The sequence below is a fragment of the Sapajus apella genome, unplaced genomic scaffold, assembly GCF_009761245.1.
Source record: "Sapajus apella isolate SASKATOON/1434 unplaced genomic scaffold, GSC_monkey_1.0 scaffold158, whole genome shotgun sequence".
NCBI classification, from domain to species: Eukaryota; Metazoa; Chordata; class Mammalia; order Primates; family Cebidae; genus Sapajus; species Sapajus apella.
Genome location: NW_022437098.1, coordinates 2257069 through 2274759, shown reverse-complemented (window position 1 = coordinate 2274759; position 17691 = coordinate 2257069). Strand labels below are relative to the sequence as shown.

General features: G+C 40.0%; 1 protein-coding gene across 13 annotated transcripts in view; it reads left to right on the top strand.

Moving 5' to 3' along the window:
• Positions 1-17691, top strand: part of CDC14B (cell division cycle 14B) — a 123030-nt gene that overhangs the window by 42946 nt on the left and 62393 nt on the right. For 9 of the 13 annotated variants that reach the window (XR_004264992.1, XR_004264991.1, XM_032266384.1 and 6 more), the window contains exons 2-4: positions 9296-9386; positions 9940-10015; positions 12220-12312. Coding sequence is in view for 11 of the 13 variants with exons in the window: in XM_032266384.1 (XP_032122275.1) it covers positions 9296-9386; positions 9940-10015; positions 12220-12312 (260 nt within the window). In the remaining 2 variants the exon portion in view is untranslated. Of the gene's footprint in view, positions 1-7475; positions 8016-9266; positions 9387-9939; positions 10016-12219; positions 12313-17691 lie in introns of those variants that run through there. The other 4 variants (XM_032266380.1, XM_032266379.1, XM_032266383.1 and 1 more) reach the window with 4 other exon arrangements.

The following is a 17691-nucleotide window of genomic DNA, read 5'->3' as shown; positions in this document are numbered from 1 at the left end:
AGCGCCTCCTCCACCCTCTTAGCTGCAGGGATCATATAGCACCAGCAAGAAATAAGCATCCGTTGTAAATTACATCACTAAGATTTCAGAGTTACTTGTTGTCACAACTTATTCTGACTAATAAACTCAATTTACCACAGGGTATAGAGCAAACCAGAACTATACTAATTGTAGGTTAGGTTAGTCTGAAAAAAAGGAGCAGGAAGGATTTATCTCTCTTTCTGCCCACATATTTATTGGGGTGTTAACTTTTTTCTCTTTGATGTATGGTACTTTGTAAATTCTAAATATTGACACTTCACTGGTTTTATACATTGTATTTCTCTTCTCCTTGTCTGTGGGTTATCTTTTTAAATTTTGTTTCTGGGCTCCTGTTTCGGACAGAAACTTTAAATCGTTTTGTGTTTGTTTGTTTTTTGAGATAGAGTTTCACTCTTGTTGCCCAGGCTGGAATGCAGTGGCACAATCTCAGCTCCCAGCTACTTTTGGCATTAAAACATTAAATCTTTATGTAATCAGGTTTCTCAGTCTTTTGCTTCATAGTTTGGTTCTTTTTTGTTTTGCCTAAAAAAGAAATCCATCCCTGTTTCACTTATGTGAGTTATTTTCCAATATATTCTTACAAAACTTTTAAAGCTTTTCTTAATAAATCTAGGTTTTTAATCCATTTCAGGTATTTTTTGCCTTTGGTGCGGGGTAGTGGTATGGTATGAGCTAGGGATGAAATTTCCTCCCTCCCCCAACCCCAACATGGACAACCAGTTGTCCCATGTGTATTGAGTATTCTTCTCCCATTGATTTGTAATGCCCCTTCTGTCATGTGATGTTTCCATGTATATGTGGATCTCATCTTTGTGTATATCTGTGCCAATAGTGCCTAAATTCTTGTAAGGTTTAATATTTGGTAGAGCAAGGGCCCCCTTCTTGTTCTTTTTCAAAATGTTCTTGGTTCTTCTTGGCCCTGTGATCTTCTGGATTAATTTACATGTATTAATATGTCAGGTTGCATGTAATTTATTACATATAACATGTAAATATATTACTTTCAATTCATGCATTAGCATGTAATTTACATGTATTAGCATGTCTGACTCCACATGTAACATGTAAACTTGTTACATTTAATTCCTCTATTAGCATATAATTTACACATATTAGCATGTCAGGTTTCATGAAAAAGACCTGTTGAGATTTTTTATCAGAATTGCGTTTCTTTTGAGGGGAACTTGTTGAGTCTTTGTGTTGATAAACCTGCTTCATTTCTCCATTTACCCATGAGGGATATGCATGTAGTTTTTTTTCTGTTACATTTCATAATTGCTTATTACAAGTAGATAGGAAAGCTATTGGTTTTTGTGTATTAATCTTCTATATCAGAAACATTGCAAAACTTTGTTAGTTTATTTATTTGAATAGTTTTTTTTTTTTTTTTTTTTTTTTGAAACAGAGTCTTACTCTGTCTCCTAGATTGCCAGGCTAGAGTGCAGTGGTATAATTTGGCTCACCCCAACCTCTGCCTCCCAGGTTCAAGGGATTCTGCCACCTCAGCCTCCTGAGTAGGTATGATTACAGGTATGTGTCACCATGCCTGGCTAATTTTTATATTTATTTATTATTTTAGAGATGGGATTTCACTATGTTGGCCAGACTGGTCTTGAACTCCTGACCTCAGGTGCTCTGCCTGCCCTGGCCTCCCAAAGTGCTGGAATTATAAGCATGAGCCACCACACCTGGCTTCTTGTCTGTATTTTTTAGGTAGACAGTCGTCTGCAAATAAGAACAATTTTGAATTATTTCTTTCCAGTTTTCTCTGATTTCCTTTTTGTATCTTGGCATCAGCTAGCACTTCCAGTTATTACATTGTTAAATAGAGGTAATGATAATGGGAGTTTTCATCTTGCTTTTTACTTTATAGGGATGCTTCTAAAGTTAAGACATGAAGTGTAATTTTGACTGGAGGTATTGGAACAATCTTTATAAGCTTAAGGAAGTTCTCTGGTAGCTCCATTGTGCAAAGACTTAATTGGAAATGAGTGTTGATTTTAATGACTTCCTTTTCTGTATTTAATGAGATAATCATGTGACTTTTTCCTGTAATCTGTTCATGTTGTTAGACTTTTTCTTTTTATGTTGAATGATGAGATTAATTGTCTTTTCATATGCTATTGGCCATTTGTATTTCTTCTCTGAATTGAGCATTCATAGCCTTTCTAGATTTTTTTTATCTCTTGGGTTGTGTTAGGGAAAAACTCAAAGTTTTTCCTCTGCTGTCACACCAATACAGCAATTACCAATCAAAAGAATTCTATAACCCCAAAATATGTGAGGATTCCTTTGTATCAACAAGCAGGCAATCAGACACCAGCTGGTATCCTCCCATTGAATTCTGATGCCATCTGATTCCCCAGGTTCAGGGCTCAGTACCACAAGACCACCCCCTCCTTCCCACAAGTCCGGGCCTAACCAACTTCTGACTGACTGGCTTCATGTTGGGGTTCCCAGGATCCCCTCTTTGAATTCAGTTAATTTGCTGGAAGAATCAGGGAAACATGCTTACTACTTTATTATGAAGGCCATTTTAAAGGATACAAATAAACAGCCACAGGAAGAGATGCACAGGATGAGGCCTGGAAGGGTCCTGAGTGCAGGAGTTGCTGACCCAGTGGAGCTGGGTGGGGTACACCACCCTCCAGGCATGTGGATGAGTTCTCGCACACCTTCCTGTCAGCCTCCATGGTTCTGCTCTCCAGAAGTCCTCTGCATCCTGTTCTTTGGGTCTTTAGTGGAGATTTTGTTGCTTGTCCATGATTGAAGAATGGACAACTGTGTTGAAATACGATTGGACAGAAAGGACATAATCTACACCCAGCAAGGCCTGTCTGTTCAGATTCTTCCAGCCTCTCTGGGCAGCATTCCTTCCTCCAGTGTATGGGGTCGGATGCTTTGTGGAATGAGGGTCTTACAGCTCACAATCAGATTAGAGCCCTGTCTTGGGCTAGGAAAAAGAGAGCAGGAGCGATCAGAGAGATTCTGTTTCCCAAGGCCAGCTTCTAAGATCCACAGCGCATAGCATATAATAAAATATTGTAACAAAGGTTATGGGAGTTAGAAACTAGGGATTGTGGATGTGAACCAATAAGTGTATAATTACAATATCACAAATTGTGATATTGCTTTGGAAAGACATTTTATCTGTTGTAATAATTAACTTTTATTATAGGTGTTTTCTTCCAAGTTTCTCCCAGTTTTTCCCCTTTGTGACTTGTTTTGTGTCACACTCTAAAATTCCGCATGTTAATTATAAAATTATTCATTATAAGTTTATAGTTATCTGACAGCTTTTTCAAAATTGTTTCATCTGTGATGTGCTATATGTATGTGATATTTATAGAACCTCATTTTCTTTTCATACATATAAACATCTGCCCTGTATTGGATAAGGCATTTGCTACTGAATTGAAATAGTCAGTTTTCTTATAAGTATTCATATATGTCTGGGTCCAGATTGTACATTGCTGTGCTAAAACCCTATTGTTTTAATTACTGTTGACTTATATTTGCGCAAATCTTTGAGGTGGGGACTTAATCTTAGGCGTCAGATCCAATAGCCTGTGTTCAAATCCCAGTTCTGCCACTTCACAGCAAGCTTTGTGACCCTGTGCAGGTTAGTCACCCCACCTCCTTAGGGCTAGTTGACCCTGGTAGTACCAGCCTCACAGGGTGTCATGAGCTGAGTACAATACCCAGCATAAACTCTCCATCTTCGTTGGTTATCATTGTCATTTGAGTGGGTAATGCTGCTGCCGCTTCTTTGTTAATCGGTACTTTCATGAACATTTCTTTCTTCCTCTGCTTCCCTGTCATTCCTTCCCTCAAAAAAATAAGTGGCCAATACAGATGAGAGCCTGATGTCTATGGTCCTGTTTCTGAGGGACAACCTGTGTTCAGGTGGAGCCTGTTCTCTCCTGCTCCCTAGTGTGTAAAATCTCCTTTCTGCCTGTCTGTGGTGAACTCAGCAGAGGCTGACTCCCCCCTGCTGTAGGAAAACTGTCCATGTCTCCGTTGGTTCTGCCAGGACCTGCAAATGCCATCCATCCAGTTCAAGGGGGAAATACAAGGTGGAGAAAGCCCAGTGTCTCTAGGTCCAAATAGGGTTCTTTAAATCGGTCCTCTTAACAAGAACATAACTGTATTATAATTCCCACCGACTCCTACATATTTCTCTGATTTATGGTAATTATCCCCAAATAGCTATAGCTGTTATGCAGGAAAATGTTTTTCATTTTTCTAACAAACATTTGCTAAAGGAAGAGATAATCAACCTGGAGGGCCAAGTTAAACCATACCTAGAGACAAATTAGGCCCAAGGATAGATTTTGAATATTTTTATTAACATTTTTAAATCATGAGATTTTGTTTCCTTCTCCTGTATCATATTAGTCAAAGAAGCAGAAATGATGATGTGGTGTGACAGGGACAGGCAAAAAGATGACTGCCACTTTCTGTTTCTGACAACAGAAACATCAATGGAGGGATACATGGATTTATAACAGGATTATACAGTTAATCGTCAACCTTTAAGCAAAACTTTGTAAAGAGCCCTGTTTCAGCTGGGCATGGTAGCTCATGCCTGTAATCCCAGCACTTTGAGAGGCCGAGGCGGCAAATCACTTGAGGTTAGGAATTCGACACCAACCTGGCCAACATGGTGAAACCCCATCTCTACTAAAAATTAGCTGGACATGGTGGCGTGTGACTGTAGTCCCAGCTACTTGGGAGGTTGAGGCGGGAGAATTGCTTGAGCCTGGGACGTGGAGGTTGCAGTAAGATGAAATTGCACCACTGTACTCCAGCCTGGGTGACAAAACAGGAGTTCGTCTCAAAAAAAAAAAAAAAAAAAAAGAGCCCTGTTTCTGGTTCCAGGTTCCTAACAAACGGCCCTCAACCCAGCATCATAGTCTCTGGGTACTTTATTGCTGTGTTACTCTAACAATAAAATACTGGCATCAGTGATTTTCCCTGCCTGTAATATATGAAATACTCCTTAGGGAACCGAACTTAAGGTTGGGGCTGGAAGGGAAAATTTCTTCCCATTTCTATCTAGCTACTTTTCTAGTTTAAACTGTTTTTTGTGGGGAGGGGGCGGGAAGAAACTGGAATTTCAAGAGATGGTTAGAAACCAAAACAAGTTACAGGATATTTTCCAGGTTGCCTCATACCGTCCTTGTTACATGCTTCCTATCTTGATCAAGAGTCAGCTTTGGAAAAATACTGTTAGCCTGCAAGTTGACTTTTTAAAAGCGGTGTAGTTTTGAATAGGTAATATGTGGTACAATGCAAAAGCTGTGAAAAGGCATAAATCTCTCTCACTCTTCCTATTCTAGATACCCACTATCAAGGCATTGATACCAGTTTGTTGTGGCTGCTTCCAGAGATTTGCTACCTGTGATTTCATCTACAGTGATGTTACATGTGTATATAGAACTTAAACTCACGCATAGTAGTGGTAGTACTTAACAGTCCTTCTTGGCTGTCTTTAGTTTTCAGTTTTCCTTTCTTTTCTTTTTTTTCTTTGGAGACGGGATTTTGCTCTTGTTGCCCAGGCTCGAGTGCGATGGCATGATCTTGTCTCACTGCAACTTCCACCTCCTGGGTTCAAGCGAGTCTCCTGCCTCAGCCTCCCAAGTAGCTGGGATTAGAGGCATGCACGACCATACCCAGATAATTTTTTTGTGTTTTTGGTAGAAGTGGGGTTTCACCATGTTGGCCAGGCTGGTCTCGAACTCCTGACTTTAGGTAATCCGCCCGCCTCGGCCCCCTAAAGTGCTGTGATTACAGGCATGAGCCACCGCGCCCTGCTAGTTTTCAGTCTTATTTCTGCCAAACTTCCCATTTGTTGCCTCCATGGAGATGGTCCCAGTTTATATTCTCCACAGGCGATATATGTGAGTGCCCTCAACCTCCCGCCACACAGCAGCACCTTATCCAACTCTCTTGAGTTTTGCCAGTCTGAGGAAAAAATAGTACCTTATAGTGGAACTTTCCATTTCTGTTACTTTTTTTTTTTTTTTTTTTTTTTTGAGACGGAGTTTCACTCATGTTACCCAGGCTGGAGTGCAATGGCGCGATCTCGGCTCACCGCAACCTCCGCCTCCTGGGTTCAGGCAATTCTCCTACCTCAGCCTCCTGAGTCGCTGGGATTACAGGCACGCGCCACCATGCCCAGCTCATTTTTTGTATTTTTAGTAGAGACGGGGTTTCACCATGTTGACCAGGATGGTCTCGATCTCTTGACCTTGTGATCCACCCGCCTCGGCCTCCCAAAGTGCTGGGATTACAGGCTTGAGCCACTGCACCCGGCCTCTGTTACTTTTATGATAACCTAAAATTGAAGTTAGGTATCTTCTCAAGACAAATTTAAAATATTTGTCCAGTTTGTCTCTTGATTTGGTTTATGTGTGTTTTGCCATGAAAACTGCTTAAAAATACGTTTATGGCTTTTAGATTTTGTATCATTTAGCAAGGTCTTCCTCAGTTGGAGAGTATAAAAAAGAATTTATGGTTTTAAATACATATTTTTAAAAGTCTTTGATCCATCTGGAATTGTACAATAAGATTAGGAGGTATGCAGGTTTGCTTTTGAGGCAAAAATATGTATTAAGTAACAATTTTCTATAGAAAACTTGGGAAAATATAGGAGGGAATGAAAGTGAACCCTGGTCCCAGCACCTTATTATTTGTAACAATTGGGATCATGCTCATGCTGAATTCATTTTTTTTTCACTTGAGATTAAAATACAAATATAGGTTTAGAATATATTTTAATTTATTTAATATTTAATTTTTGTGGGTACAGGTGTATATGGGGTGCGTGAGATGTTTTGATACAGGCATGCAGTGCAGTGCACAATAATCACATCGTGGAAAATGGGGTATCCATCCTCTCAAGCATTTATCTTTTGTGTTATAAACACTCCGATTGTACTCTTAGTTATTTTTAAAGGTACAACTAAGTTATTGTGGACTGTAGTCACCCACTCCCTGTTGTGCTGTGAAATGCTAGGTTTTACTCATTTTTATTATTTTTTTGTGCCCATTACTCCCACACTACCTTTCCCAGCCTCAGATAACCATCCTTCTGCTGTCTATCTCTACAATAATTTTAAAGGGTTGCTTAAAAAGGGTGTCGACATTTTTGTTTTTAAACCATTCCAAACCGTCCCTTTAAAGGATCGCATGACCAGAGGCTTGCGTTTAAATCTTGCACAATTAAAATAAAAGCTTTTTCTCTGAGCCAGCTATCTCAGGAAATCTTGCACGATTTTGAAGATGCCCGTTTTCCATCAGACGTGACCCAGCGGGAGCACTTGGCGGATCTTGGCTGAGCGAGGGTGCGGTGGACCGGGCTCTGGGAGGGCGCCCGCCGGGGGCCTGGCCTGGCACGGTTGCAGCACCCCCTAGCGGCGGCAGCGGGAGTGCGGCGAGGGAGGCGCCAGGAGGCTCCCGCCCCATCTGGCGTCACCCTCGGGTCTGTCCCCGGCCCGGGGCGAGCCCTTCTCCTGCTCGAAGTCCTTTAATCGCTAAGGAGCTTTCCCAGACGCTGCCCTCGGCAGGCCTGCTGGCCTCTGACGCACGTCCCCTCTGCGGGGCGTTTGGGCACTGGAGGAGGCCTGGCGCGCACGGGCCGCCCGCATCACCCGCTGAGGAAGGAAGGCGGGTGGTGGGGCGAGGGCGCTGTTCCTTCCCGCGCCCTCGTCGCCCATGGGGCTGTTTCCAGAAGTTGGGGACTTCCGGGGTTGAGCTGTTGCGCCGGGCCGGTGGGCCACCGAGGGGTGTCGCTGCGCCCGCTGCCCGGCGCGGCCCTTTAAACTTTGTTTTTTAAACTTCGGGGGTGTGGTCGCAGCGCCTCCCCTCTAGGCGGCTGGCCGTCCTTGCCTCTGCCCCGCCTTCCAGATGCTTTGGAGTCATGAGCCGGGAGGGCGCGGGGGCAGCTCTAGTGGCGGAGGTGATCAAAGGTGAGCCGCAGGGGCGGGTGCTTGGGGGCGGGCGTGGGGGGAGCTCCAGCACCCGCACAGGGATGGGGCGGGCTGCATTCGCCGGGAGGCACCCGCCGTCAGGGCCCGGGCCGCGACTGGTCTCTGCGTGGGTGGCCTCGGCGCTCGTCCCGGGGCCCTGGGCTTCCGCGCTCATGGGCGGCTGTGACCCTTGTGTGCCTGCATCTGAACCTACGTACGTGAGCTGCATCTCTCCGCCCGCGGGAGCGAGATCCTTGGACGCTGTCGCAGGGATCAAAGGTCCTTGTGGTTGGAAAGGATTAAGCCCTGTCACCCATTTGAGTGTTTGTGGTTGCAAGAAATTTTAGCTGAGGAGTTTACAAGGAAATAAACTAAGCAGTTGCATGAGTTGAATTGCAGATAGAAAAAAGTTGACCATTTGGAGAGAGGGTGCCAGCTGGCTCTGCTGAAAGTATATATATTTTAAAGGCTGTACTTGATTTTGCCACGTTGTGAGTGTAGGTATTTTCCTAGCACCACTGATATTATTATTAGGTATTGTGGATGACTTGATTTCACCCGAGGATTTTTAGACAAGGAAGAAGGGTGGGGCCTCCTGACTCTTAACCACTCATTACCATTCTTGCTAAACCTCACAGCAGCCTAACTGCGTTTATGCAACACAGGTTCATCTCAGACTCATCATGCAGAGACCTCACTGATTCTGTTTTAATGGTAATTTGTCTAATTGTGAAAATACTGAAGTAGTGATTCCAAGTTAGACAGTAGTGATCCCAAAGAACAGTTGGAGAAACATATGGTTTGTTCTATAGCTGTAAGTAGTAATTTTGAAGCAATTTTGAAAGCATTCTTTCTCTTTAAGAAAAAAATAGTTTCTTACCAAATTGACTTTTTAGGATGCCTTGAAAAACGTAGTGAAATTCATCTAGAAACTTACAAGGTTGATGCCAGCCATCACATGCATGCTATAGTTTGCTGAAATGTCTTAATCCAAGGGAGCTAAACTTTCATGGAAATAGGTTCGTTTAGAAATACATCACTACACGAAAAGCCACCACTTTTGAAACTTAGGTTAAAGGCAGTTTCTCTTTTAAAAATATGCTCATTATTACCCACCCAAATAGCCAGAATATTTTGTAATTACCCATTACCACCCCTACCATCTAAAACATGCATGGAAAAAAATGAAAAATTGACTTCATCTGAAAAGAGTTGTGTCATGATATAGAAAACGTTTTTTATAACCTACAGGAAGGAACATTGCAATTTTTCCATTTCAGATCGCCTTTGTTTTGCCATTCTCTACAGCAGACCAAAGAGTGCATCAAATGTACATTATTTCAGCATAGATAATGAACTTGAATATGAGAAGTAAGTATTGCTTTTTAAAAGAGTGTAACTTTTTTTTTTTTTTTTAAAGAATCTAAAGGTATGGTTATAAATGGGACAGTCTGGGGAAATTATAAATTTATTGATTGCTGATTACAGGATGCTTAGGATGCTTGTTTTTCACCTGTGGTAGTAAAATAAACCTTTAGAGGAAAAAAGAGAACCTCCCTAAACTTAAACATTTAGATTTGCTTGTCTAATGTTTATACTACAATGAAATATAAATGTGTGCTAAGTAAGATATTGTGGTTTTGCTCTTGGAGATATGTTTGGAAAAACAGCTTTTTAAATTTAGAAAGTATGTTGATGTTCATTGATGTTAGATTTAGGCATTATAACACTCGTGGCATTTAAAAATAGGCGTTATTTACCAGAATAGTCTTCCACTAGTAAAACAGTACCTTGAAGTTGTATTGGCCCCTAACAATTTAGTATGTGCTTACTCATCTTAATTTGATCTTGTTGACCCAAAAAAGGCATTTATATTCAGAGCATCTAGAATGTACATACACATTTTTATCTTTCATTTTTAAAGCTTCTACGCAGATTTTGGACCACTCAATCTGGCAATGGTTTACAGATATTGTTGCAAGATAAATAAGAAATTGAAGGTAAAGTTTTTAAGATTTGACTTAAATAATCATTATTCGCTTGATCTGGGGGACAAAAGTAAGGAAAACATCTCTATTTTTAAAAAGGAAATGCCATGTTTTTCATGCAGTGGTGTTTGGGACATGCACATGGTTTTTTTGTTTTATAAGATCATAGTGTATCTATTTGTTTTATAGAGTTTTGAAAGAACAGTTCAAGTTTGGGTCATTTGGCTCTAGTTTGAATTAGTGATGCTTAAATACTTGAAAAGCCAAAGTGGGAATCAGTTAATTAAGTGAACCCCATATTGTCTGACCTAATAGAACTGAAACCTAACAAGAGAAATTCTTCGCTTGCTTTGGCCATTGTTCTTTTGGGCTTCATTTTGGTGAGGAGTGCTAGCAAACTAACAAGGAAGATGGGCTTATCGTACTTTCTCTCCTGTTTTGAAATTCCCATGATATTGTGCTACATGATCCTTTATACATATGATTAAGGGACATGAGAATCTAGGGCAAAAAGCACGTCCTTAAGGCTGTATCACTGAGAGTTACACAGGTATATTTGTATTGGTTTGAACTTAGACCCCATTCATGTATGTAAAACACTGAATTGTTGGTCATGCATGGTAGGAAGTGTTTACATACTACTTACCAGCAGTTCTAAATCAGGCACTATAAATTCTCAACTAGAAAATACTGCTTTTTAGGAAGGGCACTTAAAAAAAAAAAAATCTTTGCTTATCAGACTACTACAGATAGGAAATACAATTTACTTTTAATTGGAATTTTAACATGCTTTAATTAAGCATTTATGGGTAAGGCAATTGTTTTTCCTGGAGCATCAAGGCTATATTCACTACATATTGCTACAGAGCAGGAGACTCTTCTTTTTTGCCTTTCTTAAATAGGAATATAACTATTTATGGCCTTGTGCATTTGGGTTCTCCCTCCTTTTTCCAGTTGCCAGTGGCAGATCTTTTGTTTCGTGCAGGCTAGGAAGCTAAAAATAATTCTCTCTTCCCCCAACATTTGTTCCTTTGCTTTAATTTTGGAAAAAAATTTTTTTTCCCCTGTACTCAGCCATCTGTGGACTTTTAGTCTTTGGGTCAACTAAAAATGTATCAGTTCTTTTTTTTTTTCTCTTTAAATCATTTACCAGAACAACTTGTAGCATGTTGGTAGCATGCTACCAACCTGATTGACTATCCAAGCTGATTGACATATTACTGCATATTCAATTAATAGTGATAAAGATATATCAAGAGTTTAGATGGAGAGTGTCTTGTGCTTGTGCTGCCCAGTGGCTGGTGTGTTTTCGTTTTTGTTTTTGTTTTTGTCGTCGTTTTTTAAATCAACTTGGATCTCTATCTCCATGCAAACAACTAAAGGAAAATACGTACACCTTCGTCATTGAAACACTGAAACGTTGAAACACTGAAATGTTGAAACACTGACTTACAGAAGCCAAGAAATACATGCTTATTGAGCTGATTATATCCTGTTCCTTATCCTGATCTACGTCTACTCACGTTAATGAAATACAGCTGGGGATGTGCTAACTAATCATGGTTTTGTTTTGTTTTAATTCTGTACCCATTTTATATTTAACTTTTTAACATCCCCATACATACACATCCCCTTTTTAACATATATATAGAAATATGTGCACATCATGGATCTGGAGCTCTGTGAACTTTCACAAGTGGAATATACGTAGATGATTATCTTTTCACCAGGTCAGGAGCAGTGCACTGGCAGAACCCACAGCAGCCTTCCGTGCTGTCTTCCAGTTCCCGGCTCTGCACACTCCTCCCCTGGTTATTCACTGCCCTAGCTTATGATAGTGCAGACAATTCCGTATACCTTTTTATTTTAATTTAAAGGTTTTGGGGACAGATTTCTTTAAAAACCAAACGGAAGGAAAGGTGACCTCTTTCACCATGCTTGCTTTCCTCTTTCAGAGGCAGCCTGTGCTTTAAGCGTATACCCATTCATGTGCCCTCCCCTCTCCTCTAATTGTATGTCCATTCTCACCCCAGAATGTGTCTTTTTATGGGAAGACGTGGTATTTTTGGGTATCAACGTTAACCTTTTCAAAGGTCTTGCTAATAATATGAATGGTTATACATTGTGGGATTTGAAATTCATCTTCATTACAAAATGAAATTGTAGAAGACTTGAAATTAAAAAGAAAATACTAATAGCTGTTTATTTTTATGCAGTCCATTACAATGTTAAGGAAGAAAATTGTTCATTTTACCAGCTCTGATCAGAGAAAGCAAGCAAATGCTGCCTTCCTTATTGGATGCTACATGGTAAGTATTTGTTTTCCTATTGTATGCATGAAAATGCACACAACAATGGTTCTTTACATTTGCTGTTAGATTTTTGAAATCAAGATGTCTTCAGTTCTCTTCAGAAAGAACATGTTTTTTACTTTTAAAAAATTGACCAACTCAAGGAGGTTGTGCATCTGTGGAAGGAGTGGGTAGATGAGAGATCTCCTGTACCTTCCACTTAATTTTGCTGTAAACCTAAAACTGCTCAGGAAAAAAAGGATTTTTTTTTTAAGTGGCCAACTGCTTTGGCAAAGGTTTATGTTTTATGGCACTTAAGGTTGGAAAATAATGCTCCAAAGCTATTTCTATTCATTCATGATCCATTTAGTCAGTTGTAAAATCATCTTATTGGAGTCAGGACCTCAATATTAATTTTCTAAACAATTTTTTGAAAAATGAAGGCACATCATTCGAGTGCTTTATAAAATTTGAATCTCGGCATTTTCCTCCTAATTAACGTCATATCCTTTCTCATATAAACATCTAGCAGAAGGCTGTGGCATGTCAGTGTTGTTGGAAGATGGGTTGCATACTACACGGATTACATACATGTACCATCAGGTTCTTCATTTGGATCATTGGAAACATGCTTTGGAATAGCAGTATTTACATACGAGTTGTGAATTTCATTTATTTGTAAATATGATAGAAGAGATTTATTGTTAGAAGAGTCACATTTTATCTGGCACCCAGTGGATTCATCTGCAAGGGGCCTGAAAGCTGCAATTTTTCCAGAGCCAGCTTAGAACTCCTCCAGAGTAGGACCCCCATGTGTGTGATGGTAAGAAAGCTGGCTACCCTGTTCCATGGGGAGTGGCCAGTGGATGTTTCTTCCACCCCTACCCCACCGTCAGTGTAATAGTTACTTGCCCCTAGACTTGAAAAAAAGGGTTGTTTTGGAGCTCTTTAAGTTTTTTCTTCCCCACTTCTAGTTTGCTCCTTATCTCTGGCATGCCTTACTGGACCCTTTCAAAATTATTTTTTGGAGTATAGTTTGATAATCTGGAATTTACAAAGACTAGACCAAAAGTGGTGGTACTAGTTGAAATCACACCTCAAGATGTAATAATTTTCTTTTTTATGTTTAGGGTCTATCATTAACAGCAGTGATCAAGATCTTTGTTTTGGTTTCTTCTTTATGCTCTCGAAAGTAGTTGAATTAAATGTTTCTGATTGGGAGGCCTAGGTGGGTGGATCACTCGAGGTCAGGAGTACCAGACCAGTCTGGCCAACATGGTGAAATCCTGTCTCTATTAAAAATACAAAAATTAATCGGGTATGATTGGACATGCTTGTAATCCCAGCTACTTGGGAAGCTAAGGCAGGAGAATCCCTTGAATCTGGGAGGTGGAAATTGCCCTGAGCTGAGATTATGCCACTGCACTCCAGCCTGGGCGACAATGAGTTAGAATTTGTCTCCAAAAAAAAAAAGTTTCTGAGAAAACTTTAAATTTTGTTATCATCCCTGAAAGCATGAAACATAGGTTAGAGATTCTATTAAAATTTGGTTTCTTAAGCTTACCCAGATGTATCTGTGTTTTTCTTTCTCCCAACTTCTCTTGGTGTTTCTTGTGCTTACAGCAAAATCCTTTAAAAATAAAAAAATTTTTTAAAAATGAAGAAAGTTTTCATAGAGATCGGGTTTCACCATCTTGGCCAGGCATAGCAGCAGGTGCCTGTAATCCCAGCTACTAGGAAGGCTGAGGCAGGAAACTTGCTTGAACCTGAGCAGCACAGGTTGCGGTAAGCCGAGATTGTGCCACTGTACTCCAGCCTGGGCAACTCTGTCCAAAAAAAGAAAAAGAAAAGTCTGTGTATGGCTCCAAGAAAGAAAAGAGTATGGAAAAGTGGGTGTTTTAACTGGGACATTTCGTCCTATTATTTGGCCAGTCACTGGGGAGAGGAACCTCAGGGATTAAAATAAATCGTGACAGCTTTATAAAAAAAGGGATTCAACCAGAATTCTTGAGATTCATAAAATGTTAAAGGAAGCCTGGAGAGATGGCCCTTCCCAGCCTCTGGTGGCCCTTGTTCTACTCTTGGCCTCCATGAGATCAACTCACGTAGCTCCTACATGTGGGTGAGACATATAGTATTTGTCTTTCAACTTTGGTTACATCTTGCCTCAGCAGGAAGATTGTCTGAAGATACATGATACTCATCTCTTCTATAGGTTAAATGTACTTTGGAGGGCTACCTATTTCTAAAATCTTTTTTTGTGTAAAATAAATGCCAAGCATTTTGTATGTAAAATAAACTACACAAGCAAACTTTTGGCACATAGCTTGCAACTTTGCTTTCCTCTAATGTTTCATAGATTACTTTGGTGGAGCTAATTGTAACATGTAGGTTCCCTGTTCAGAATTTATCACTCTATGACAGAAAACGTTTCAACCCTTCTTTGTGGATCTTGCCTTTACACTGTGCAAGACAAAGTCTGGAGTTCCATCTAGGATAGAGTGCTCCTGAGTGGAACTGCAGAGCAAAGGGGCTGGGCTGGGCCACTTCTGGGTTAGTCATTGTCTCCGGTTAGATGAGATGTTCCTGAGATGGTAGGGTCTTGAGGAGCCAGGCACAGTGAGTACAGTGTAGAGGACCCCTCTGAAGGTGGCTGTGGGCATGCTGGGAACTCAGTCAGGGTTGTCTTAAAAAGGGAAACAGAACATGTGGTAAGTTTATAAATAAGAAATCGCTGTTTTTAAGTCTTGTTGCTGTTGTTTTTAAACTACTAGTGAACAAACAACAACCCCTTGACATCATTATTGAAAATTTTTTGGCATATTTGTTTCCAGTGTTAGGTTGGCCGTTTTTGACTTTGTTTATGGTTGTATTTTGGCCAACAGAAGTTTATATTTCTGTAGTTAATATACCTTAGGTTTAGAAATCCTTCCAGGATTTCACACCCTCAGGTTAGTATTGATTTGATTGGTTAGGGAAGTGCCAGGCAAACAAATTTGTATCTTCACTCACATTCATTACTCTGCCCAGTGAGGAGCTAGCTTGGCAGGAGGATTATAGCTTTTGGCTGTGACAGAGCCTTTGCAGCCATAGCTGGCTGCTAAAATAGGGATTTGGAGCTGTAATGTTGATAGGCAGGGAAGCAGGAGAAAAACTCCTAAGAAAAGGAAATGTATTAATAGTAGAAAAGCAGTGTCAAGATATAATAAGGATACCTCAAAAGAAAAAACATCAAAGTAAGTGAAGCTTTGATCTGGTGAAAATATATTAAATCCTCTGGTTAAAGATTTGTAGAGATGAGTGATAGTTCCCTATAAATTGATCTGCATCCTTGATAGCCTTTTCTGGAGTTGTCTGGAAATTTGGAGCTCGTCAGGCCCTTTATTGTTCGACTTGGCATGATAATGTTAAAACAAAACCAAAAAAATCTGGAGAAAGAATCCTTAGGAAGGAAATATTCCAAATAGACTGACTGTTTATTTTTATCAGTCCCTTTTAAATTCAGGGCTTCTGAAAGGAACTGTGTTTCCTTCATCTTTGCATACACAGAAGGACCTAATGTGGGGTGGTCAGAGAGTGTGAGATAATCCTTTGTGGCATGAAAATAAAGTGTCATATTTATTATTTATCTTAAAAACCAAGAGGTGAGGCTTCACAAATGTGTAAAATATAAATTGACATGCCCGCAATCCGTCCTTTTGACAGATGGTCAGGCGTCTTGTGTGGTACAAGAAGTGAGACGAGCGAGTTGAGTACTCATTTGTCTTTATTGTTTGTATTTCAAAGTATTGCACTTCAGGCAGCCTGGTAAACGGCTTTCCCATTCAGATATCTGAATGGTAACAAGTTAGAATGAAGCTAAAAATCTTCTGCAGCACGGTAAGAGCTGAAAAATAGAAAAGGTGACTTGAGCTTTTGTTTGTTTGCTTATTTACAAAAAGGTAAACATACTGTATTGTTTTACAAAATAATAAGTTTGCTACCCTGTTTTCAGTTGGTGGCTATGACCTAGCCAGATTGTGGGGTAATAGTACTTAACCCGTCATTTAAAAGTAAAGGTGAAATTTTAAGTGGAAAAGTAAATGCTTTTCAAAACAAATTCGTAATAAAAAGAGGCTTTTGAAAATAAAAGTTTGAAATTTTGTTTTGTTAATTTTGTTGTAAAAATGTCATGCACAAAATCCACATTTACACGCTTGAGAAATTTAGAAAAATATTTTAAAAAGAAGCTTTTATGTTTATAGAAACAGGACATGTGCACATGTATATGTATATGTACAGATGTGTGTTGTGTACATATGTTTTATGTTTACATACAATTTTAAGCTTTTTTTATTGTTACATATTTATGGAGTACATGTGATAGTTTGATAAATGCATATAATGTGTGACAGCCAAATTAGGGCAGTTGGGGTATCCATCACCTCAAATAGTCGTCATTTCTCTGTGTTGAGCATTCCAAATCTTCCTATTTTGAAATACACAGTAAGTTATTGCAAACTATAGTCACCGTACTGTGCTATCCAACACTAGAACTTGTTTCTTCTAACTATGTTTGTACCAACTAACCAACCTCTCCTCATTCCCCCTGACCACACATGCCCTTCCCAGCCTCTGGTAGTCCTCGTTCTACTCTTGGCCTCCATGAGATTTAACTCACTTAGCTCCTACATGTGAGTCAGACTTATGGTATTTGTCTTTCAACTTTGGCTACATCTTCTTGCCACAGCAGTAAGATTTTCTGAAGATACATGATATTCATCTCTTCTGTAGGTTAAATGTACTTTTGAGGGTAGCCTGCTAAATTAACCACCATTTCTAAAATCTTTTTTTTTTTTTTTTTTTTTAAAAAAGGGGGTTTTGCTTTGTCGCCCAGGCTGGAGTGCGGTGGCACAATCTCGGCTCCCTGCAACCTCTGCCCACTGCAACCTCTGCCTCCTGCGTTCAAGCGATTCTCCTGCCTCTGTCTCCCAAGTAGCTGGGATTACAGGTGCGCACCACCATGCCTGGCTAATTTTTGTATTTTTAGTAGAGATAAGGTTTCACCATGTTGGTCAGGCTGGTCTCGAACACCTGACCTCGTGATCCACCTGCCTCAGCCTCCCAAAGTGCTGGGATTACAGGCATGAGCCACTGTGCCCAGCCTTCTAAAATCTTTTTTGTCTAAAATAAATGCCGAGCATTTTGTGTGTAAACTAAATGACACAAGCAAACTTTTGGCACATAGCTTGCAACTTTGCTTTCCTCTAATGTTTCATAGATTACTTTGGTGGAGCTAATTGTAGCATGTAGGTTCCCTGTTCAGAATTTATCACTCTGTATTATTATTTTTACGTTTAAGCAGTTTTTATAGCTATCAGAATGGCTTACCTTGTAAGCATTTATGTTGAAAATGAT